The sequence below is a fragment of the Macaca fascicularis genome, chromosome 7 (genome assembly GCF_037993035.2).
Source record: "Macaca fascicularis isolate 582-1 chromosome 7, T2T-MFA8v1.1".
In the NCBI taxonomy this organism is placed as follows: Eukaryota; Metazoa; Chordata; class Mammalia; order Primates; family Cercopithecidae; genus Macaca; species Macaca fascicularis.
Window position 1 is genome coordinate 130763962 of NC_088381.1, and position 27210 is coordinate 130791171.

The 27210-nt window shown below is 36.9% G+C and overlaps 1 protein-coding gene across 2 annotated transcripts in view; it reads right to left on the bottom strand.

Annotated features, from left to right (window-relative positions):
* The window catches only part of KCNH5 (potassium voltage-gated channel subfamily H member 5), a 346531-nt gene that overhangs the window by 262407 nt on the left and 56914 nt on the right, over positions 1-27210 (bottom strand). For both annotated transcript variants that reach the window (XR_012416327.1, XM_005561443.4), the window contains exons 5-6: positions 25814-25929; positions 19578-19970 (exon numbers count right to left, since the gene is read on the bottom strand). Coding sequence is in view for 1 of the 2 variants with exons in the window: in XM_005561443.4 (XP_005561500.1) it covers positions 19578-19970; positions 25814-25929 (509 nt within the window). In the remaining variant the exon portion in view is untranslated. The remainder of the gene's footprint in view (positions 1-19577; positions 19971-25813; positions 25930-27210) is intronic.

Sequence of the window (27210 nt, forward strand, 5' to 3'; positions counted from 1 at the left end):
TTGTCAGGGCTCTCCAGAGAAACAGGACCAACAGGACATGATGGACATGAAAAATGGAAATGGAGATGGAGATAGGGAGATATGGAGATGGAGAAATGGAAATAGAGGTGCAGATGGAGATGGATACAGGGATGGGGATGGAGATGAAGATGGAAACAGAGACGCAGATGCAGATGGAGATGGAGATGGAGGTACAGATGGAGATGCAGATAAAGATGGAGATGGAGATGCAGATACAGATGCAGATGGAGATGGAGATGGAGGTGAAGATGATTGGAGATGAAGATGCAGATGCAGATGAAGATGGAGACGCAGATGGAGATGGAGATGCAGATGCAGATGGAGGTGGAGATGGAGATGGAGATGGAGATATGGAGATGGAGATGGAGATACAGATAGAGATGGAAATGGAGATGGAGATGGAGGTGCAGGTGGAGATGGATACAGGAACAGGGATGGAGATGGAGATGAGAATGCACCCAGCCATCCTGAATTTTCTATGAAAATGAAAAGGTTTACGTTGTATTTTTACCTTCAAATATAACCTCCTTGTTTCAGCCCTTTGACCAGGATATCATTTGGTTTGTCAATGCCACATACGCCTGCCTGATATTTGATTGCATTTGATCAGCAACTAATGCAGACCCTAATCCAGATATAAAGCAGTGCTGGAAATCATTCACTATCTCTGATGCAATAGCGTTCATCAAAACTGCAATGGATTAATTAAAACCAGAAATTGCAAATACCTACTGGAAGAACTTATGGAATGAAGTCATGAATGATTTTAAAGGCTTCCTGGGGATCAATGAAGAAGCTAGGAAAATAATTCACACAGTAAGACAAGGTAGTGAAGAAGAATTTGCCAATATACTTGATGAAGTGGAGAACATATTGCAAGTCATCAGAAGTGCTAACCAATGAGAAACTGGAAGAACTTGTTGAGTCACCTACAGAAGAAGAAACTGAAACAGAACTAGCAATGTGGATACTTGCTGGAAAGTATCCACTTTCCAATGTGGAAAGTTGCTGAAGTGTTTCAGATTCTACAAACAATAATGGACAGAATTATGGAATATGATCCACAGATGGAACAAAGCACTAAAATCTCCTATATGATCAACGAAGGAATACAATTTCTTTTTTTTTCTTTTTTTTCTTTTTTTTTTTTTTGTGATGGAGTTTTGCTTTTGTTGCTCAGGCTGGAGTGCAATGGCGCAATCTTGGCTCACTGCAACCACTGTCTCCCAGGTTCAAGTGATTCTCCTGCCTCAGCCTCCCGAGTAGCTGGGATTACAGGAATGCGCCACCACCCCAGCTAATTTTGTATTTTTAGTAGGGACAGGGTTTCTCCATGTTGGTCAGGCTGGTCTTGAACTCACGACCTCACGTGATCCGCCAGCCTCGGCCTCCTGAAGTGCTGGGATTACAGGCATGAGCCACCGCGCCAGGCTAATTTTTGTATTTTTAGTAGAGACAGGGTTTCACCATGTTGCCCAGGATGGTCTCGAACTCCTGAGCTCAGGCAATCCACCCACCTCAGCCTCCCAAAGTGTTGGGATTACAGGCGTGAGCCACCATGCCCGGATGGAATACAATTTCAATAGCAACATTTTAATGAGTTTAAAAGAGACAATAATTTCCAACTACAGTGTTCTTCCCAAAGGTTTTAGTAAAAAATAACCTTCAACTATCAAGGATCCCCAATATTGACATTATCTGCTTCTGCTCCTGACATTCAACCATTAATGTTCATGGCTTAATGATCCAGGATCACCTGAAGAATTTAATCCTCTTCTGATACATTATCAGAAGGTCAATAGTAACCTAAAGCTATGTCACAATGCCTACATCATTCACCCTACACATCTAATCACGTAGGCATTTTTTCATCTCATATCATCATAAGAAAAGGGGTGAGTATAGTAACAAACAGATGTTTTGGAAGACAGCAAGCACATTCACATAACTTTTATTATAGTACATTGTAATAATTCTTCTATTTTGTTATTATTGTTAATTTCTTACTGTGCCTAATTTATAAATTAAACTTATCATAGGTACGCCTGTATATGAGAAAGCATAGTATATATAGGGTTCAGTATCATCTGTGGTTCAGGCCTCCACTGGGGGTCTTGGAATGTATACCCATGGATAAAAGGGAATAACTGTATATAGATAATGATATTTAGGAAGAGAGAGAGCAGTATTGTGAGGAATGGGCTCAAATGATTATGAAGGCAGAGAAGTTCCACAGTCTGCCATCTGCAACCTGGAGACCCAAGAAAGCCGATATTGCAATTCAAGTCCAAAGACCTGAGAACCAGGCCAATGGTGTAAATTCCAGCCCAAGGGCAAGACAAGATGAGATGAGATGTCCCAGATCAAGTAATAAAGCAGAAAAAAGGAGAGAATCCCTCCTTCTTCCATCTCTTGTTCTATTCAGGTCCTCAACAGATTGGATAATGCCCATCCACATTGGGGAGAACAATCTGCTTTACTGAATGTACTGATCCAAGCGCTAATCTCAGCAAGAAACAGAAATATCCAGTAATAAAGTGTAATCTGAACACTCCAAGGTCCAGTCAAGTTGAGATGAAATTAACAAGCATGGTAAGAAATTCAGTCAAGAATTTCTTGACAGAGTGAGTGAGTCACATTAGCGGTGGAAAACTCAAGTAAAGATCTACAAACCCTAAGAAAATAGCTAGAAGAGTAAACAGTCATGTCCTCCAAAATAATTTTCTAAAATATCCCTTTTTCCAACAATTTTAATGATAATATGTGATAATACGGACTGTTAAGGCTAAAAGAAAATGATACTGGAGAAAACAATGTCAAAGAAAGACTGTGAGACATATGAAGAAGGAATTCAAAGAGTAGCTCCATTTTCTTTTTCCTCACTTCCCTATACTTGGTTCAGCTCCTTCCTTTTTTCAGGCTCACTTCCCTAATATTAGAAATTGGCTGTGCCTTGGGCCAGGTTCCCCAGAGCCACCTCGGGCTAGAGTCATACATTAGGTCCTAAGGTACCACTGTTATTTGTGCTATGTGCTGAAAAATATTCATCCTTATACTAAATCTTCCATTACTTGAGGTCACTTGAGTCTCTTTTCTTTGCAACTAAAAGCAAATCCTAACCTAACAGCTACATTTAGCCCATTACACGCTTTCCCACATGGTTCACCTCCTCATCACCCCGGTCATTATCTATATCCTGTTGCTCCTGTATTACTTTTATTTGTAGAGCACATCACTAACTGAAATTATACACACACACACACACACACACACACACACATAATTTAAATTGTCCATGTATACTTACTGTCTGTTTTTCCCCCACCAGAATATTCACTCTGACCAAGACGACCTTAATTTGGCTTCTTCCTAAGTCTAGGACCCTGACTTCCCTTTTCTTAGAACATTTACTTTAGAAAACTTTCTATTGTAAATTCTCTGCCTCTTTCAGAGGAAAATCTTCTTTCAGCCTCTTGCCAATTTTATAACCCAGGAATGTCTTTCTCAAAGACTTGTGGGCTATTCCTTTGGAATGTAATCATCAAGAAAGATAGTGCCTCTGTTTTCTAATATCTGTAGGAGGGTAGATGTCAAACTTTGATAAGCACCAATTATCAAATGATTAGATGGCCTAATCATATTGACCAACATTTCCACCACTTGTTTCAACAAAGTTGAGTTCAATCCCTCTCCCCTAGTGCAAAAATCTCTCTCTACTATTGCAACGGTCTTGAATACAGTCTTTGTTTTTAACAAACGTCTGGTACAATTTCTCTTTAACAGTTTTATGAAGATAGGGGAGGATTTGTGTGCTTGTTCACTGCTAGATTCCCCAATACTTATAATAAAGGAGTAGCCATATTCCTTTATTATAAAAGAATTCCTGACACATGTGTGTATATATATATACTGCTAGATATAGATATGTGCTATACACATATATACACATGAGATATATACACATATATAAACACATATGAGATATATACACATATGAGAGACAGAGAGAAAGAGGTAAATATATATATATAAAACAATATATATATAACTATATATATACTGAGGTGAATAGATGAATGAAATCAAGTAAGGGATTTTTTTTTTCATTTAAAGGATGACATTCAGAGAATAATAAATCCTTCTTACGTCATTGCTGTAGCTTGCATGTGGTTTGTTGGATTTGATCCCCAATGTGGTAGTGTTGGAACATGGGGCCTAGTGGGAGGTGTTTGAGTCATGGGATTGAATCTCTTATGAATGTCTTGGTACCATTCTCATGGTAGTGGGTGAGTTCTCACTCTGGCAAGACTGGATTCATTCTTAAAGGAATGGATAACTTCCTGCAACAGTAGATTTTTCTAGAGCCAGGGCACTGTTTGGGTTTTGTCTCTCCTCATATGTCTGCTTGTCCTTTGACTTTCTCCACAAGGTTATGATGCAGCATGAAAATCCTCATCAGAATCCAGGGCCATGCTCTTGAACTTCCTAACCTGCAGAGCTGTGAGCAAAATAGACTTCTTTTCTTTATAAATTACCCAGCCTCGGGCATACTGTTATAGCTACACAAAATGGACTAAGACAGCCATCCCTGTATATTTCTCAATGTACCACCACATCTCAGAATTCAAACCAAATACACAGTCATTCATAACACTAAAGAGCAAAAATTTAACAATTGAGCTAGTGATGAGTCCTAGTGATATGTTTATCATATGTACTGGCAGGCTTCTGTACATGGAGACTGTATATTTCCTAAAAATAATTACTTTCTTTGCCAACATAGGTAAGATGTCATTAAATAGATGTTCTTTTTTTAAACTTGTTAGATTTCAATACTGAAGACAAGAAGAAGTGATTCTAAAATTCCAGTAGCATCATATTGAATATAAAATTGAGCAAATCTAAAAATCTGTAATTTATGGTAAAATAATTTTTGCACTGCTTTCCATGATCTAGACCTCTTAACTCACTGTCACCAACTGCAACATCTGTAAAAGTTTTTGAGTAAGGCCATTCACAACTCAGTGTAATCCTGTGTATAACCATGAATATAACTGAAGACGGCTGATTTTTCCTGACACAATTACCCAAAAACAAACAAATCACAATGGAAACTAGCATCTTCTGGGAAAGTGCACACCAGGCATTTGATCATAAACTCTGTATTTGTATCTGCAATACTGATCAACTAAACATTCAAACACGACTATTGTAGATCATGCTTGTTTATCATAGACTCAGAAGGGTACAGAATAGAAATCCCTGCTCATCAAAAGGACAGTATTAACATCTTCTCCCATGGACATAGACCTCATAGCAGTTTGTGCAGCAGTCCAAAGAGCTATGCTCCCTGTCCCCCATCTCCCCAAGAAGACAACTTAAAAATGAGAAAATAAGACTCAGTCAGCAGGTACTGGAGACATCCTGACTTAAAAGCCTTGAGAAATAGTCTAATCTCACCATCACCACTACTCTCACTCATCCTGGACACTGAAAACTAAAACTCTATCTTACCGTCTACATTAACGTGACTTTGGACTATCCCTCTGTCTCCCTTAGCATGACTTTCTTTCTCCACAACTCTCCTGCTCAGAAAAATGGTTTGATATTTTTATTACAGGAACTTTGCAAAGACCTATTAACTCTTTAGTGAAAAGTATCTGCAGACAGTTAATGGCCTGAGATTCTTTGAATTCTTTCCTTCAAAATCCTTGCCTTGCTGTTTCCTCCAATCCTGTGCTATTGTATCATATTCTTGAACTTTACCCAATTCTGATAAAGCCCACTCCCCTAGCCCCTCCCCGTTTTTAAAAGCCCACCTTAAATCAAACGTTCGATTCTTAATCCATCCTGTCCTTGTCTTTCCTGCTCTGAGTACACTACCAGAGCTTTGCATGGCAGTGTTCCCTTCTACTGTGGTAAGCAATAAATTCAACTCAACTTTGTCTTTTTAACAGGTTGTGTTGGTAATGTTTGCGGATGTAGCTTTTGACAGCCTCATGCTCTACCTAATCTAATACTTCTAATAACAATGCCACAGGCATAGGTTTCAGAGTCCCACAAGAGATACACTCATATCTGTTGGAACCCTGAAAGCTCCATCATTCAAGGAACCTATAAGCCATGGTGTCCTTATGAAGTTATTTATAGTTTATTAAAAGTTCCTCACAGCCTAGATGCAATTTACTGATGAGGGAATATTTTTTTCTTTCTGTGGAGATGGGGTCCTGGTATGTTGCCCAGGTTGTCCTCAAACTCCTGGGCTCAAGCAATCCTCCTTCCTCTGCCTCCCTAAGGGCTGCAATTACAGGCATTAGCCACCATGCCCAGCCATTTTTTAAAACATAAGTAATATTGCCTAGAAACATAAATGACATGTTCCCTTCATCAGTTCCCAGGGAAACAAAGGAAGACTGCTAGCCAAAAGTCAAATTCTCAAGCAGAAGGAGAAATAATTTTGTTAACCCTTTACCTAAATATAAACAACACTTCTTAAAGATTAAGAAATTCAATACAAAGACAAACACATTGTTTACAAGTTAGTGTGTGTTGTGTGAAAGCAGTGACATCAGGGAATAAAACAAAGTATTAAAAAGGCTAAATGAAGTAGGGATGAACTCCACTGGAACTTCCCCAAAAGCAGAATAACAAAACTACGATTTCTCAAGCGTGGGGATAATTATCACACAGAAAGACAATGAACAGCAACCTCTATGCAAGTATTCATAATTACTTATGGTAAAAAACTGTTTAAGAGTTAACTGTAACATACAAATTCCAATATATTTCAACCTTCTTTGCCTCTATGTTAGAATCATCCCCTGATGCTTAACAATAGGAACAATTTATCATGAATGAAGATCAGTACAGATAAAAAATCTTTTATGTAAACAAGAAAATCAAACAAAGGAAGCTCAATGCTATCCTCATTGCTTGTTATTTCCTATCCTCTCAAAGCTAATTCCCTCAGTTAAACAGACTGCTTTGTCTCAGTGGAAATTCATGCAAAAGAATGTTCCTGCAACATCACCAAACTTCTCAAATCTAAGAATGTCTATCTTTAAAGCTGTGTATTACCCAGCCTTGATAACATTCTCTACCAATGCCCACCAGGAATAGAATTTAAAAGCTTACACGATAGCCATCATGTTCCAATTTGGAACTTGAGGCTGACTCTTACCCTTTCTCCAAATATTTTCCCTATCTCTTCCTTCACCCTGACCCCTCTTTTATTTACACCTTTGAATAGTTTGTGAGAAAGTTTTCCCTCAAAGTAGAAGGTAGGTATCTGTTCAGAGACTGTGTCTTGTTCATCTTTGTATTCATTAGTATTTATTTGTCCACAATACTTTGTACTCCCAGTGGGAGATCACAGCTTGGAGGCATAACCCTAAGGTAATCCTTAAACATGTATGGAAAGCTGGTAGGGCAGGTCATCTGACTGGAGGATTATTTACATGACAGCATAAGAGTACTCATGGAAAGGAACTCATGAGAGGAAATGTGAACATAGTTGTCAAAGGATATGCCCTATAGTCTGTGAGGAGAAAGAGTTTAGAGCACAGCTAAGATTAAGCCACAAAGGTTTCCCTCTGGCCATATCTTTCCCATTATTAACAAAAAGCACGTATAGTTAGGAAATGTGGTATGCCTCATTCACTTCAGTAGAAATATTTGTAGGGTGGCAATTAGATGTCAGGCATCTTGGTAGGTATACAAATCCAAGATGAGTTACAGAGACAGAGTCTCTGCTTTGGAGATTCTTCTAGAAAGAAGCATAATACCTAATCATTAGCTCTCTAAAGATCTTTGCTGCATTTGAATTCTTTTCTTGAAGTACAATTAAAGGATGCCAAATAGGCTCACCAACACACCTTCTCTGAGCCTATAGATGAAAGACGAGTATGGATCAGCTACTAATCCAATACTCAATATAAATATAAATGAATTTTAAATTATTATTAGAATCACTATGTTTATTAAAAGAACAGAAATCATACAATGTCAGCTTTCAGGTCACAATGGAATTAAATTAGAAATCAATAACAGAACAATATTTCAAAAATACCTAAACACTTGGAGATTAAATAACACACTTTAAATAACACGAGTCAAAGAAGAAATCTCAAAAGAAATTTAAAATAATTTGAACTATATGAAAATGAAAATACAATTTAACAACGTGTAGGACAGTATATCGCAAAAGCAGTGCTTAGAGGGAAATTTATAGCTTTGAATGCATATACCGGAAAAGAAGAAAAATCTAAAATCAATAATCTAAACTTTCACTTTTGCAAACTAAAAAAAGAGGAGGAAATTAAATGCAAAGTAAGTCAAAGAAAAGCCATCATAAAAATTAAAGCAGAAATAGCTGGGCACGGTGGCTCAAGCCTACAATCCCAGCACTTTGGGAGGCCGAGGCAGGCGGATCATGAGGTCAGGAGATCGAGACCATCCTGGCTAACACGGTGAAACTCCGTCTCTACTAAAAATACAAAAAAATTAGCCAGGCATGGTGGCGGGTGCCTTTAGTCCCAGCTACTTGGGAGGCTGAGGCAGGAGAATGGTGTGAACCCAGGAGACAGAGTTTGCAGTGAGCCAAGATCGTGCCACTTCACTCCAGCTTGGGTGACAGAGCGAGACTCCGTCTCAAAAAAAAAAAAAATTAAAGCAGAAATAAATGAAATTGAAAATAGGACATACATTTTTAAAAATCAACAAAGCCAAAAGCTGATTCTTTGAAAGGATTTTAAAAATCAGAAAACCAAACACCACATGTTCTTACTCATAAGTGAGAGCTGAACAATGAGCACATGGACACGGGGAAGAGAACAACATACACCTGGGCCTGAAGGTGGGGAGGGGATGCCAGGGAGTGGGAGGGAGAGCATCAAGAAGAATAGTTAATACATGCGGGGCTTAATTCCTAGGTGATGGATTGATCGGTGCAGCGAACCACCATGACACAGGTTTACCTCTGTAACAGACCAGCATGTCCTGCACGTATATCCCAGAACTTAAAATAAAATTAATTTTTTTTTTTTTTTGGCTGGGCGCAGTGGCTCATGCCTGGAATCCCAGCACTTTGGGAGGCCAAGGCAGGCAGATCACCTGATCTCAGGAACTCGAGACCACCCTGGGCAACGTGGTGAAACCCTGTCTCTACCAAGTTACAAAAAATTAGCCAGGCATGGTGGCATGCGCCTGTAGCATGAGAATCACTTGAGGCCAGGAGGCAGAGGTTGCAGCGAGCTGAGACTGCGCCACTGCACTCCAGCTTGGGTGACAGAGTGAGGTTCCGTCTCAAAAAAAAAAAATAAACAACAAATAAGCCTCTAGTCAGGCTAATGAAACAAGACAGAGAGAAGATACAAATTACTAACATTAGAAATGAAAGAGGGGACACTACTACAAAGTCCATGAATACTAAAGGGATAATTAAGAAATACCATGAACAACTCTGCCCACAGATCTGATAAATTTGATAATGAAATAAACCAAATCCTTGAGAGACACATCTGCTAAGACCCACACAAGAAAAAAATAATCTCAATAGAACTATATCTATTAAAGAAATTGCATCAATAATTAATAACCTTCTAAAACACAAAGCATCAGGCCCAGATAGGTTCACAAGTGAAATCTATCAAACATTTAAGGAATAAATTATACCAATTTCCTCCAATGTTTTCCAGAAGGTAGAGGCAGAAAGAATACTTCTTACTCATTTGATGAGACCAGCATTACCCCAATACCAAAACCAGACAAAGACATTACAAGAAAAGTGCAAACCAATATCTCTCATGAATGTAGATGTAAAAATTCTCAATGAAATACTAGTTTTGTTAATATTCAATTAAAAAATTTTTAATCTAACTATGTATTTTAAAAAGTATACACTGTGACCAACTGGATTTGGTTCTAGGTATGCAAAGCTGGTGCAACATTTGAAAGTCAATTAATGTAATCCATAACATCAACAAGCTAAAGGAAAATGGCACGATCATATCAATGGATGTAGATAAATCATTTAATAAATCCAACATCTATTCGTGATAAAATACTCTCAACAAACTACAAGAGGAAATTCTTGAACATGATAAAGAACATCTACCAAAAAAAAAACCTATAACTAACATCATATTCAAGAGTGAAAAACTAGAAGCTTTCCTATTAAGATCAGGAACAAGGCAAAGATGTTCCCTCTCATCACTTCTTTTCAAAATCATCATGGAAATTCTAGCTAATGCAATAAAACAAGAAAAGGTACACTTACTGGGAAGGAAGAAATAAAAATGTCATTGTTCACAGATGATTATTCATGAGATGAGATAATTATCTATGTAGAAAATATGAATAAATTGACCAAAAACCATGAAACTCAGAAGTAATTATAGTAAGGTTCTAGGTTACAAGGTTAATACAAAAGGCAATTGCTTTTCTGTATACCAGCAAGGCACAAGAGGAATTTGAAATAAAAATCATAATGCCATTTACTTTAGCCCTCCTCAAAATACTTAAATATAAATCTAATAAAATGTGTACATGATCTATGAGGAAAACTACAAAACCAATGAAATACATCAAAGAAGAACTAAATAAGTGAAGAGATATTTCATGTTCATGGATAGTAAGACTCAATATTGTTAAGATGTCAGTTCTTCTCCAAATGAACTAGAGACAACAAAAACCCAGTCAAGAACCTAGCAGGTTATTTTGTTGATACAAGTAGACTGATTCTAGCTTATATGGACAGCCAAAAAATTCAAAATAGCCACTACAATATGGAAGTTGAAGAACAAAGTCAGAAGACTGATGCTACATGACTTTCAGACTAACTATAGAACTATAGCAATAAAGAGAGTATGGCATTGGTGAAAAAATAGACAAACAGATTAACTGATCAGAGTAGAGAATCCAGGAACAGACCCACATAAATATAATCAACTGATATTAGAAGAAGGCAAAAAGGCAATGCAACAAAACAAAGTCTTTTCAAAAAATAGTGATGAAACAACTGGATATCCACACTGACCCTACACCCTTCATGAAATTTAACTCAGAATGAATCGTATAAAATGTAAAATGCAAAACTATAAAACTTATGGGAGATAAGTTTTATCTATTTATCAGGAGAAAATCTAGATGACCTTGAGTATGACAATAACTTTACAGGTACAACACCAAAGGCACAATCCATGAAAGTGATAATTGATAAGCTGGACTTAATTAAAATGTAAACTTCTGCTCTGCAAAAGTCACAGTCAAAAGAATGAGAAGACAAGCCACAAACTGAGAGAAAATATTCGCAAAAGACATCTAATAAAGTATGATCATCTAAAATATAAAAAGAACTCTTAAAACAACAATAAAAATAAACAATGGACAAAAGATCTGAACACACATCTTACCAAAGAAGATATTCCTATGAGAATTAAGCATATAAAAAGATGTTCAGCAACATATGCCATTTGGCAAATGCAAATTTTAAAACATCAAAACAGATACATTTAAACAGATACCACTACACACCTATTAGAATAGTCAAACTCCAAAACACTAACACCGCCAAATGTCGGCAAGGATGAGGAACAACAGAAATTCTCATTCATCGCTGATGGGAATACATAATGTTGCTGCCACTTTGGAAGACAGACAGTTTGAAAGTTTCTTACAAAATTAAACATAGTCTTACCATATGATTCAGCAATCATGTTTCTTGGTATTTACCCAAATATGTTTAAAACTTATGTCTACACATAAACCTGCGCATGAATGTTTATAACAGCTTTATTCCTAATTTTGACAAAACTTGGAAGCATCCAAGATGTTCTTTAGTAGGTAGGTGAATGAATAAATAAACTGTGATACATCCAGACAATGATATGTTATTCAGCACAGAAAAAAAAAAAAAAAAAAAAAAAAAAAAGAGCTATCATGCCTTGAAAAAACACAGAGGAACCTTAAATGCATATTACTAAGAGAAAGAAGCCAATATGAAAAAGCTACAAACTATCTGATTCTAACTATGTGACACTTAGAGAAGCCAAAACTATTGAGACACAAGGGATCAGTGATTGCCACGGGTTAGCAGAGAAGGGGGAAAGAATAAGCAGAGCATGGAAAAAATTTTAAGACAGTAAAACTAATCTGTGTGATGCTGTAATGGAGGACACATGTCATCATACTTCTGTCCAAACCCATTAAAGGTACAAAATCAAGAGTGAAAGCCACTAGAAACTATCAACTTTGGGTGACAATGATGTATTCATCTGGGTTTATCAACTGTAACAGATGTACCACTCTGGTGCGGAATTTTCATAGTGGGAGAATCTATGCATGTTTGGGAGCAAAGGGTACATGGGAAATCTTTGTACCTCCTCAATCTTGCTACAAACCTAAAAGCAGTCTTAAAAAAATAAAGTCTATTTTTAAAAAGGCTCACACTCTTTACAAAGTTAGATTTAACAGCAGATTGCTCAGGACTCAATGTTGGCATGCTATCATCAGCTGGGGATTACAGTGAAAAGAAAAATCAACCAATTCCAAGAAGGATTGGGTAGTGCTATGGTTTGATTGGTTTGTCCCCTCAAATATATATGTTAAAACTTAATCTTCAATGCAATAATATTGGGAGATGAGGTCAAATAGAATGTATTCAGGTCATGAGGGATCTGCCCTCATGCATGGATTAATGCCACTATGAGGACACATCATTTGTCTTGTCTGCTCTTCTGCCTTCCACCATGTGAGGAGACAGTAGGAAGGCCCCCACAAGACACCAGATGCCAGTGCCTTGGACTTCCTAGTCTCCAAAACTGTGAGAAATAAGTTCTTGTTCTTCATAAATGACTCAACCTGTGGTATTTTGCTATGGCAGCACAAAACAGACTTAGAGAGGCAGTATATATGGATTTAATAAGAATAAAACTAGGAAAACAAACAGAAAAATTAGGTACATCCTAGTCACACTACTCAAATATTATTTTAAATTATCCATACACTTTAATGAAAAGGTAATGGCAAGCCAACTGTATTAAATAACAATTTCTAATATGCTATTCTTTGCAGAAAGTCTGAGATGGCAAGAAAAAGGGACAAAGAGGATTCTAAGCTGACAAAAGTTACTGAAGTCTAGAAGCATAATTAGCCTCTCTGATTTCCTATTCTTGTTTTAATGACTAGATCAGAAATAAGAATTATTAATGTAATTATATAGGATAAAGTGAAATAATGCATGTGGCAGCTTGACAAGTATAATTCATGACAAAACAATAATTTAGAAAATTATTTTCCATAAACTTTTCTGAAAATTAAAAGTATTTACATACTTCCACTTAGCAGTCATTGTTCTATTCATTCTTTCTTCTAAAGCGATGCATGAGTTATCTTTTCTCAATTTCATTTTTTGACCTAGTTTTTATGTTTATCACTTACTAAGACTACTCATTATCATCAAAATTCCCCATGTATCATATTTCCTAAATCCTCCTATGCTACCGAACTGCATGTTATCTGCAGCTGCTCCATCTTTGATGATGTTCTATGGCTCAACTCCCTCTAATCTCTCCAAATTCAGGCTCCCTGAACCTCCCAAAGCTGTATTCCAATGCATACTACAAAGAAGCTCAATCCTATTCTTTAGATTCTTAGTGACAACATTCTTTTACCCTCTGTTTATGGCTTTTAGAACATTTATGTTCCTTCTTTTCAAACAGAATGCCTTCTTCAATGGAATCTATCTTTTCTGCCTCACAATCTTCTTAAAGAATCACATATTCAGTTCATGAATTCCTAGTAAACCAAACTACCTTCAGAGAGCATGCTGACAATCTCGAAAATAAAGAATGTTATTAAGTCTTTTATGTCATTCTGCACTTGGCATCATGTAAAAGGATTATATCATAATTTTCAGACTCATATTCTCTCTTATTCCCAAGACACCATTAATGTACTTCCTCTTCAGGTTTAAGTTCTATTTTATTTTTATGTCATTGTACAATTTACTAAAACCTTGCTAACACTTTACTGCTTCATGTCAATAAGTCACCAGTATACCTTAAGAGCAATGAGGAAATACCAAGGAGATAGAAGACACATTGTTCACCATCACAGGATTTATAATCCAGCTGAGGAAACAAACATACAAATGAAATAATCATACCCCATCAGACTAGCAGAATTCTACACGCAAAATTTATTAGTATCCCTTTTCCCATTTATTCCGTATAACCACCTTGTGATATAAGTAATTTAGCTATACACTCCTTCCCTTGTTTTACATCATGGAAACTGAGAACCAGAGTAACCCTCTCAAAGTCTCAAAACAAATATGTCCTAGACAAGGCACAAGACTCCAGAACATCCAACAGCTGATATAGTGCTTATGAACACACACAAATCAACAAAAGAAAAAATATTTTTAACTCTATTAAGATGCATACCTATACAGATGAAATATGGTGAAGATATTAATTAAAGCTGCTTGGGAATGATGCAGGCAGGCTTCCTGAAAGAAATATGTTCCAAAAAGGTGAATGTTATAATTAGGGGTAATAAGGAGCCAATTTACAGGAACTGACCCAGAAAGAAGGCGAAGAATGCGTAAAATAGTATGAATGAAGAAGCTGATAAACGTGGATAAATCTAAATAAGAATTGACAATTGAATATTAATAAAACAATCACAGATTAAAAGGAAAAAACTAAAAATAATGTAGGCCCAAAATAAAAGACAATAATCATTTGAAAGATGAAGGGGAACAGAAGTGCTTGAATTGAATGAAGAAAGGTAAAGATACTTAGAAGCTTCTGGAATTTAAGTCAAACACTGATGTTAAAAATGTACAAGTAATCGATTAACAGAAAAAATTCCAAACCAGTAGGAGGAATCCAAGAGATTAAAGAAAAATTCAATCAATCCAAAACCTGGAAAAACAAAAGGGAAAAGAAAACAGCAAAAAACAAAGATAAGAAAAGGCATTTAAAAATAGAAAATAAGATGTACTAAGTAAATCAAAACGTAATTAATCACAATCAATGTAAACAGATTAAACTTGCCTGTTAAAGAGACTTTCAGAATCTATACACTACTCATAAAATATATATCCAGAAATATACAGACCAAGTACACACCAACTACACAAAAGCAAATTTAGCTATAATAGTATAGAGCAAACCAGACCTTAAGCAAGGAAAGCATTATTAGGGACAAAGAACGTTAGAAAAATGTGGAAGAAATCTCCCAGAAAGTATAGCAAAAACATAAAGGATTGGAAAATAGGAGATTTTTTTTTTTTAAAAAAGGAAATTACAGGAGTGGTCCCATAGGTACAATATCTGAATAAAAGGAGTTCCAGAAAGAGAGAAAATTTAGAAAAGGTCAGAGGGCTGGAGAAAATCATAATAGGAAAAATATCGAGACAGTAGCCATGTTTTTCCAGACTGAAAAGGACCACCTAGTTGACACCCATCAACACTGATGAAAATAGATCTGCACAAAGGTATAGCATCAGAAAGTTACAGAACCTTGGAACAGAGAAGATATATGAAACTTCCAGAAGGAGAAAATAGGTCACATGTAAAGGACCAGAAATCTTAATGACTTCAAGTTTCTTATCAGAATTACCGGAAGATAGAGTACAATGGCATTGTATCTTTCAAAATTCTGAAGGAAAATTATCTTTAGCCAAGAATATTATAGCTAGCTCAACCATCAATTAGGTGACAGAGTAAAGAGAGGTTTGTTTAAGAAAATGATATTGATAGAATATCTCTTGCATCAATGTAATGAAGGGAGATTTAGATAATTGTCAGAGAACTTTGTGGCTGAATTAGTGATAAGAACATAGAAAACATAAAATCAGTTATCAGCTCCCAGAAAAATGGAAAGTGCAGAAAAGGAAAAGTAATTACAACATGCTGCAAGGATCAGCTAGAAAGTGCACATTTGCAGTCATAATAATATAAACACTTGGCAGGGCCCAGTGGCTCACACCTGTAATCCTAACATTTTGGGAGGCTGAGGCGGCGGATCAATTGAGGTCAGGAATTCAAGACCAGACTGGCCAACGTGGTGAAATACTAAAAAAATTTTTAAAAATTAGCCAAGTGTGGTGGTGTGCACCTCTAGTCCCAGCTGCTGTGGAGGTTGAGGCAGGAGAATCGTTTGAACCTGGGAGGCAGAGGTTGCAGTGACCATACCACTGCACTCTGGCCTGGGTGACAGAGCAAGACTCTGTCTCCACAAAAAGAAACAAATTAATCACAAAAATATCAACCCTTAATATTTATTGAATCAAAAGGATGATACATTGTGAGAATGAGGTGATGAAAATGGTGCATGTAAATAGTAAGAGAAGGTAGAAAGGGGAGCTAAAATCTCACCTTTCATAGTGAGAAGTCAAAGACAAAACCTAAAATTGACAAACCAAGAGGTAGATATGTAGTCACGTTGTTTGGTGACATGGAAGCAAATAATAAAAGAATCCACCGAAAAATTTGAAAGTGGCGCTCTAGGGTCTTCTCTTTTTTAAAACGAGACATTGCCAACTGTTCTTTATAGAGATTTTACCAATTCGTTCTCCCCTGAGCAGTATATGAGAGGGACGTACCACATCCCACTTGATCAATTGAGGTCCTGTAAGGAGTAGATGCCAAGCCAGGGTTATTTACGCAAGAATTTTACTGATGTAAATGCCTGGGAAGGACAAAATGGGGAGGAGGGGAACACGAAGAGCCTTTGGACTACAATGCAAGTCTAACACCTGTGAAAGAGGGAAGGAAGACTCAGGTAGGAAGAAAAACCTTAAACTTTTACATAATAAATGGACAGTCCCAGAGCAGAAGTTGCACGTATGGACAAGTTATAGTATTCCCACCATACTCAGACATTGACAGGGAGCAGCCCTGGGGAAATGTGTGAGCCCAGCTCCAATATGTGAGCTGCAGCAGATCAGAAAAGGCAGCAGCCTTCAGTTAACTGTGTTCAGTGCTGTGTTGGAAAATGATTAACAACTAGCTCTACAGAAAGTTTTTTTTAAAAGGCCTTGATTTGTAGCTTTTGCTACTTTCTGTGGTGTAAATACTCCCACTGTGGCTAATTTCAAGCTACCACTGTGAGATCACTAAATGCTGAGTTAAGAAGAGATGCTAACAACAGGCTTTCTAAAGCCAGGAGCTGGACCGAGGGTGCCGCTGACTGTACTCCACACAACACGTGTTTATGAAAGGAGATTTGAGCGGTGTGCCTACTTAGCTACTACACTCAGTAGCCTAGCGTTCTAACAGTTTCGGGCTTTGCAGCATGATAAATGAAAATTGTACTTAGTGCAGATTTACTTTGCATTTCTTGAATATGAGCAAAATTGAGGGAATCTTTTAATATAAATTTGCAGTATTACATATAATTATAAATGTATTTATTATTATACAATATATTTACTGCAATACTAATCAAACCAATCTTTTGATTATTTTTAATTGACAGAAATAAGTGCATGTATTTACTATGTAGAACATGACGTCTTTAAGTATGTATGCATTGTGGAATGACTAAATCTAGCTAGTTAACATATGTGTTTCTTCACATAGTTATCATTTTTGTGGTGAGAACACTTTACATCCACTTTCTTAGCATTTTTACAGAATGTAGTACATCGTTAACTATAGTCGCCATGTTGTATAACAGATTTCTTGAATTTAGTTCCACCTAACTGAAGTTTTGTATTCTTTGACCATCTCTCCATTCACCCCACCCCCTGGTTACCATCATTCTACTCTATATGAGATGAACTTTTCTAGATTCCACATGAGTGATTCCTTTTATTAAAATCTTTAGGCCTATGTTCTAAATAACCAATGTATTAATGTAATCATCTGTGTAGTGTGCAAAACATAAATACTGCTTATTGTCCCCTATTATGTGATTTGTATTTTCAAAATTAACTCCTTTAACTCACTTCAGAAGGTAAATTTGAAAAAAAAAATCTTTAAAAGCTTCATGTAGGTGGACTGAAAACTTGGAAAATGAATTACTATGATTTCTTTTTTTCCCATAATTTGTAAAGTAATAATTACATATACAGTATGAAAATACAATGTCTACATTAAATTTGGGGGAAATAATATTTGTATTATTATAGTTGATTGAATGTAAATATTTTATGGAAAAAGTCACTGAAGAAAAGTTTCAATCTATCTCCCAACACACATAGAGAAACAATAATATATTATAATGTATAATAATAATAATAACAGAATAAGGAATTTTCCATTGAGCAGTCTACAGAGTAGAATCTATAGGAACATCTTAGGACAATTAAGTTAGTAATATTACCATTATTAAGACATTTTAATAATAGATATATTCTATACTGACTCTTCTATATATTATGAATTGAAATTACTGGTTATATCCTATTAGCTTGGTGTAACAACTTAAATATCATCTGCTATTAAGTTAGAGGCTGAGAAGCTGTGAATGAAGTGGTCTTTTAAGCTTTTACATATTTTAATTACTTCTAGGTGCACTGATAACACTGAAAAAGCAGAGCCTTAAATTAGACCAGACATCAGAAGTCATCTGATATGGTTTGGTTCCGTGTCCCCACCGAAATCTCATCTCGAATGGTAATCCCCACATGTCAAGAGAGGGACCTGGTGGGAGGTGATTAGATTATGGGGGCAGTTTTCCCCACGATGTTCCCATGATAGTGAGGGAGTTCTCACGAGATCTGGGGGTTTTAAAAGTGGCAGTTTCCCCTGTGCTCCTTTCTCTCTCCTGCTGCCATGTGAAGAAGGTCCTTGCTTCCTTCCACCAGGATTATAAGTTTCCTGAGGCCTCTCCAGCCATGTGGAACTGTGAGTCAAATATCTTCTGTTTATAAATTACCCAGTCTCAGGTTGTATATTTATAGCAGTATGAAAATGGACTAATATGTCATCCAATACCCACAAATATATTCAGACAAAATGTAAAGCAAAAGCTATGACGAAGAAACCAAAGTGGCAAAAATTCAAGAATTGCTCTTTCATAAAACTTTCTTTATCTTTATGTTAACTCTACCACTGTTACCATAAGTATCTTGAGAGGAGCAGTCAATAGATCTGTGAATGAACAGAGTGTTCAAATGCTGAAGCTTTTCAAAGAAAATACATCTACTTATTAGGTTGTTATAAAAGTAAATGTGGTTTTTACCATTAAAAGTAATTGTGAAAACCACAATCACTTTTGCACCAACCTAATATCTTCTTTCAATCAATTCTGTAGTTTGTGAACCATAATTGACTTCAAATGCCACCACTTTTCTTCTCCTCCACTTCTTCCATCCACAACCTCCAATTCCCAGTAGTTAGTATTTTCAACCAGATATCAAGGAAAAGAAATAGATGAACACTAACTTAAGGTGATCAAATGCAATAACTTTTGGCAAGGGTTTCAAGAAAGTTGAAAATGGTGGCTAAAAAGAGGTTTGGATTATCTGTGGAATCCATTTATCCTGATGTTTTCAAAACATATGACCCACAGTACTCAGAAAACCAAAACAAAAGACTTACCTCATCCACATTTTCAAAGGCATTGATGATGTCATAAGGTAAACAAGACAGCAGATCGATCACAAACCAAGTTTTCAGATAGTTCATCCTTATGAGCTTAGGGTCAGAAATGACCTCTCCACCAGGCCCCACGAAAGTTGTGTGAAAATTTAAAACGATGTCAACCAGAAAAATAACGTCCACCACACTATCCAGTACCAGCCAGGCTATGTTGTTCTGTTTTGTTTTGAAGGAAACATTATAAGGAACCATAATGGCGGTGTAGAAGGTAAGAATTAAAATCACCCAATCCCAAGTAGTTTTAAAAGCACAATAATGTAAAATAATGTGTGGTGGCGTCTTTGGCGCTTCTTGTTTATACTGAGGAAGGATATCTGATCCCAGCTGAAGAACCTAAAAGAGAGAAAATGTGTTTATACATGACTAGGTTATCTCTGCACAGTCAGTGATGAGTTCAAATCTACTGGCAGTCAAACCACAGCCAGTCATGCTCCATAGTCTTGCCTCCCTCTTTTCCTGAGTTGTCCTAAAATTTGTTCACAGGAAGTCACTCCAAGTCCAAGCGCTCTACCAAAGCTGATCTTTCTGCTGTTCTATCTGGCCTGCTCTGACGCAGTTACCAACACTGATCCACAATACTGCTAGATGTCCACTTCTTCAAGTGCCTCCAGCACACTCACTCTGTAAGCCCCCCTAGAATCACATGGCTCTCATGGACTGTCCGGCAGTTATTTGGGTGACACACCATTATCTATTCTTTATACACATTTAGCACCTCGGGAAGCATAACTTTGATTCTGATGGCCTCGCTGGACCCCAGCATCCCACTGTTGGTGATGTTGTTGTTGAGTGATACTCAGCAAGGGCCCTGATGGCTGGCACAGCAGTGTAAAGGATTGTAAAGGGTATCACCTGCTTTTTCCCTTTCTCCCTTAGATCTGGACTTAAAGAATATTGTGTTTCTTGCCCAAGTGCAAATTTCCTTTAGGGAAAAAAATATTAAATACTCAAGTTTGTTTCTGTATACCTATTTGACAAATGGAAAAATTTCAGTGTAAGGTTATATGAACCTTGAATTATACTAATTAGGTCTAATTACAGTAGAAAAAAAAGATAAAAAGCAGATGACAGAGCAAGAGTAGAGGTTTGTGTATCCCTGGGCAAAGATAACCAACACAAGACATAGCATTGCCTTCTGGAACCTGGAACCTGGGAATTCTAAAAAATAGCTGAGGCAAGCAGATCACGAGGTCAGGAGATCGAGACCATCCTGGCCAACATGGTGAAACCCCATCTCTACTAAAAATACAAATATTAGACGGGTGTGGTGGTGCGTTCCTATAATCCCAGCTACTCAGGAAGTGGAGACACCAGAATCACTTGAACGCAGGAGGCAGAGGTTGCAGTGAGCTGAGATTGCGCCACTGCACTCCAGCCTGGTGACACAGCGAAACTACATCTCAAAAACAAAAACAAACAAACAAAAAAAACAGTTGAAGGGGTAAACCAAAAACTTCTGCCCTTTGCCATCAATGAAGCCAAAGATAACGTATGTGTTAAAGAGTTTGGTAAATTGAAATTTTTAAATATTTTCAACAGCTTTGCCCATCATATGTATTCAGTTATTCAGTGTCTCTAGGACTAATGGGACCCAGGAGGTAGGAGTCAAAAAGTCCAAATCATAAAATCATAAATGCATTAAATATTTAGATGTAGGAATGGATAAAAATAAAAATACTTGTTAGCATGTAACTCTGAGTTATAATATACGCCAAAAAACAAAACAAATATACTAGCATCTTTGGAAGCTTGGGAGAGTATCCTAAAGTTCCTCTCACATACAGAACTTATGTATCGGAAAACTAAGAATATAATATCCATTGTTACTATTTTTTGATATGGAAAACATCATTGGTGGTCTCTTTAATTGTATGTTAGAATTGTTGTTTTTATTTTGGGGTTTGTAAGAATACTTGTAAAGATATTTTATGTATTTGCCATTATCAGTACCTCAGTTATATTTTTCCCACGATGTCTTAAATTACTTAACAGCAAATTATCGTGCCAGGAGTGTAAGTCATGTTGGGGTGAAGCATTATATATATACAATTGTACATAATCGTGGTGTTTCTTTTGCCTTTCAACCACTGGCCTGTCAGTTCCAATTTCATTGTGCTACACATGAAAATTTTCTTCATATTCAATGTTAGTAGTTTACCATCTATATATACACAGTCTATGTTTAACCACAAATAAATCAAACTTGGGAAATAAGAACAAACTCAGTGCCAGGATGCATTACCACCTTCATGGACCCTAAGCCTTCGTTCCTTCCTGGACTCCTTCATGGTGAAACCTCGTCACTACTAAAAATACAAAAATTAGCCGGGCGTGGTGGCACGTGCCTGTAGTCCCAGCTACTCTGGAGGCTGAGGCAGGAGAATCATTCGAACCTGGGAGGCAGAGGTTGCAGTGAGCTGAGATCGCACCACTCACTGCACTCCAGCCTGGGCGACAGAGCAAGACAGTCTCAAAAAAAAAAAAAAAGTATATACATACATATATATATATATGTGTGTGTATATATATATGCATATGTGTATATATTATAACAGCATTCCTATAAAGATAAATATATTAATATCACACATTCAATTTTCATTTTTACCTAAAAGTTACTCTGTTTTCTTCTGCTGTTAATAGAAATTGAAACATCTTATAGGCCCGTAAAAGCGCTGTGGGGCCCTGGACACTGTGCTAACAGATGTCAGCCCTGCTCAGTACCCCGGATTATTGCAGGTCTCCTCTAAAGATGCAATGGCATCACCCTAAATTCAGAAAGTCTTAAACCTAGCTATACATTAAAATCATCTGGGGAAGTTTTAAAAGAATACAGTATACTTATACCTAGACTCCACCCTGGAGAATTATTAAATTGGTCTTGGTTGGGTTCTCAGAGAATCTATAGTTTCAAAACCTTCCCAGGTGTTTACAATGTACAGCCCAAGTTAAGATCTGTCTTACATTTCTTTAGACATTCAGGACCCAATTCTCTAGACAGTGATTTGCGTATGTAAAGCCCTCCAAAAAAATGCAAGATGAGGACAAAAAGGAGGAGGAAAGGGTAGAGGAGGACAAGGAGGAGGAAGAAGAGGAAAATGGCAACAACAAAAAATAGTGCACAAAAAAAAATTGAAGCTTGATCTTTTTCATATGCAAAGCATTACCTTAATCATCACTCTGTCCCTGGGCTCTTTTATAAAACAGTGAGTAACAGACTCTTCACTTTCATTGTTATTTCATTTGTGCTTTTATAAGCAACAAGCCTTTGGTGGAGGGAGGATGAAATCACCTTTTTTTGATGTATTTTTGTACCAATACAGACACATTCTTCCTCTCTGAAGATCTGAGAGCATGGACTCCAACAAAGTCAGGCCCACTGACTGATGTGGCGGGGTGCATACATTTATCTCTACCCAACATAAAAGTGAACAAGCTAAAGGCAATCAGCAGGGTGTCAATGCATGCGGAAAATTAATTAACTACCTTTATGGAGACTGGAATCTTTGAAACTGGGGATCAGCTCCAAATTTGGGGGATCAGGTAGAACTGAGATCAAATTTATCTGTCTTTGAAAAAGTGAAAGAGCCTAAAATTCCATAGCAAAACCAAATACTTGCATTGAGCAAATTATATGAGCTTTGAGTACCACTGGAAAAACAATATTGTTGTACTTATTTGATATTTCTTTTATGTCTATCTTTGGTGATTAAGAGCATGCACTGCAGGGCAGGTATTCAGACTAAATGTCTATCGACAATCTTGTTATTTCTGTGTGCTCTCTGAAACCGATCCTAAGATCTCACAGAAAGCAGTTTTATATCAGAACCAGGTTTATGAATAAGGGATGACTGGCAAAGAAACTAACACTCATCACAGAACAAATAAAAAAAAAAACAGATGGGATGAAATAGGAATGTTTCTCAAAAGTAAAAACGAGAAAATGTCAAGGGGAAAGTTTCTTTCTTTTCCCTGGACATAGAGAAAAACAATCCTGAGTGATTCTGGGTGCTAAGGGAGAAGATTTTCTTCTCTATGTCCCCCTTCCACTTGCTCTTACTCTGTTGTGTAACAGACAAAAGAAAAATCCTGAATAAGGTGTGGTTAAGACTCCGAAGGAATCATGACTATAAAAATTAGCAATCACAGGAACAACCTCCTACATTTCAGCTTGATTTGTAGAAAGAAACAGGCAACTTTAGGCAGAAGAGTAAATAGCTCCAAAATCTAAGCATTTTTGCAAAAGAAAGTTGTATCTCACTGTCTGCTTTAAATCTTGTACTAATTGCATATTATCTTTTAAATATTGTGATTATCATTATTAGTTAATATTTAGTTATATTAATGTCTTATTTTGGTCTTCAGAAACATGTCTGCACATCAAAGGATTCATCTTTCCCCAAGCTAACAGTGCTGTTTAAAGCAGAAAACCGTAATAAGTCTTTTTGTTAGCCATGGTCTAAGGAAAACTCTATAGTCTTCTAAATTCAGGGAACATACTTCACTTCCTAATCTCCTCCAAACCAAAGTCTATATTTACAGTGAGTTAAGAAAATTACTCTGAAGGGCTTCGATTCACTTTTCTGCAGCAGAGAAAACTGATAAGCATATGGATTTTATTTTATCTGTCTCTCATTTGGTAAAAGTTACCTGAGAATATTTTGTGAGTGCAAACGTAGTGCTCAGCATAGTTTTGGTAGCTTAATGAGCTTTTTGGCATCTTTCAAACCAGTAACACAAATTATGGTTATAGAAGACATGCGAACAATAAAGCTATTATCTGCCTCAGAGTTCTGTCCTCATTTTTTTTCTCCTTAGTCTCAGGGTAACATCGTCTGGTCACATGACTTGAACAGCCATAACTGTAAGGATGATACTGAAGCCTACAACTCAAACTCAAATATCTTTCCAGAGTGCCAAACCCATAAATCTCACTGCCGTTCAGGCATCTCCACTAGGACTTCCTATAGTATGCCCAAAACCGAACTCATGGTCATTGTCCTCAAATCGTCTTTCTTTCCTCTTACATTCATCATTTTATTAACCAACAGTACTATCTACCCTGTCGTCTAAATAAAAAACATAGAATCGCACTGGACTCAACCCCTTGTTTCACATACTATTCTCATGTATCAACAAATGTGTTTAATCTTAATGTGTCTGCAATCCACTTGCTTCTGCTGACACTATCTTGCTGACAACCGTGGTCATGCTGACTTACTTACTGCTAGGACTTCCTCACTGGTTTCCCTACCTCTCCATTCTCCACAAAGCCACTAGGTCACGCAGGAGTTTTTAATTATTTTGTGCCTTGGATCCCTATGGCAATCTGGTAAAAACTATGGGCCTCTTCTTAGAATAAAGTTTTTGAATTAACACAATAAAAACATGAAATTGCAAAAGAAACCAATTAGGATGCACCTCCTTTGAGAGGTTTTTCTGAGACACAAAGGTCATTTTCCTGGCACATGAGACACCAGCCACCACCATTTCACTATATGCTACCCTACCTTCTCCTTCCCCATCTGAATTCAACTACACTAAAGTCATACTCAGCGTCATCATACTACCGAATCTCTGAGCCTTTGTACATGCTGGCCTCCCTAGTAGGAATAAACTGCATCCCTTCTTTACCTGACTAACTCTCACATTTTCCCTTCAGAATTCACTCAGTCCAGGTATCATCTCACTCATACAGCCTTCCCTAGGGCCCCACATTTGGGCAAATTCTCCTGCACAGGCTCCCACGGCACCCTGTCATTGCATTTTTTCACATCTTATGATCAGTTTCTGTTGGGTATTTAACTCCTTGATGACAGGGCCCATTTCTTATTTATCTTTACATCCTTTGCAGAGTGCCAAGCACAGAGCATACCCTGAATATGTGTTTGCTGCATATACTCATGAAGCAATGAAAGAACTCCCTATCTGATATGCTCAAAGAAAACTTGTACTCTACAGACATGACCTGGGATGTCATAAGCTACACTCCCATTTCAAAAGTTGGAGAGAATGAATAGAAATATTTGGGATTTCTATATTTCTACAAGGGAAACATAAATTATCAGCTAAGTATTTATAAGATCATAGCCAGAAATATCTATATTAAATCATTTTGGGGAAGAAAAATGTACCAACACCACCATCTTGGGAAGCAAAGTTTGTCTCATACTTACTTCAGCTAATCTTGAATGTTTGTGGACCACCTCTGTTTTATTCATTGGTGTGAGCTGCTGCAAAACACTTCGGCTATTTGTCAAAGCTCGTGTCAATCGGGCAAATTTCGTCCAACCTTAAAAATAAGGAAAGAAAGTCTCAGTTTCTCATACACAATGAATAAGAAATCCAACATTCTTGCTAGTACTAAAAAGATCTCAGCAACCACATAATATCCAAAATGAATGCAAAGTATCAAACAAAAGTATTTTCTTTCCTTCTATATAGATGTGCTCATATATTTGAAATGTGGCTATAAAATAATGAGCAATTTTTATGTGTGACCTTTGGGTTTTGCCCATATCTGTGATATAGTCCCCGTAGCCAAGGCAACCAGCTGTCCACAAAATTCTGTGCTCCTCCTTGCATTGTATAGCTTTCTTACTGGGAAATAGCTGTCCAACCAGGAACATATCTCCCAGAATTTCTTGCATCTTAGTATGGCCTATGTCCCTGATTCTCACCCATGGAATGTAGACAGAAGTAATGTGTGTCACTTCCATGCCATGATTGAAGAAGCAACTGTGACTTCTCCATAATTTCTCTTTCTTTCTACCAGCTGGAAGGATGCAAATGACAAGGCCCAAAGGGATAGGAAAGCTGCTGAATAACTGCGTGGGAAAATGCCATATGCCAGCCAGGATCCTTTGCCTTGGACTGTTATATGAGCAAGAAATGTGCTTCTATTGGATTAAGCCACTGAAAGTTGGGGATTTATTTGTTATAGCAGCTTGTCTTACCCTAATAAAAAGTCCTTCATGCATTTGTGTGTAGATATAAGAGAATAAAACTGAATTGCAACAAATCTTGCTTTTTATGGTTTATCTCACACACTTCCATCTTCCTTGTAACATAGCAAAATGTTATTTATCTGTTATTAACAACTGCAGTGATACCTAAATTTATTTTTGGAATATCTAGAATTGTTAATAATGCCTTCTGAAAGAGCAGTGACTTTTGGGGGAAAGAAATGCAATTTAATAGGAAAGAATTTTCTTCTGGGTCCTCAAATTGCCAGCATTGAAATCATTAATCTCAAGGAAATGTCAATAAGAGGTGAACAAATAGAACATAACCAGCCATACTCTTGTCCTGTCTCAACTATCCTTTCTCTAGATATCTCAAAAGCTCCGATTCATTAAAAAATGTTGTTAACACTATCTGATAACTTCTACAGGTAATAACAGGTAATAAAAACCTCATGAAGGTAATAACAATTACCCTTCATGAGGTCATTTATTAGGCAACTCCTTAAAACTGAAAAACTCCTGATGTTCCAAAGGAATGATGGCAATGATGAAATTTCAGACAATATGACAAAAAAAAAATTAAGGAAGAAATTCTGGAAATACACCTG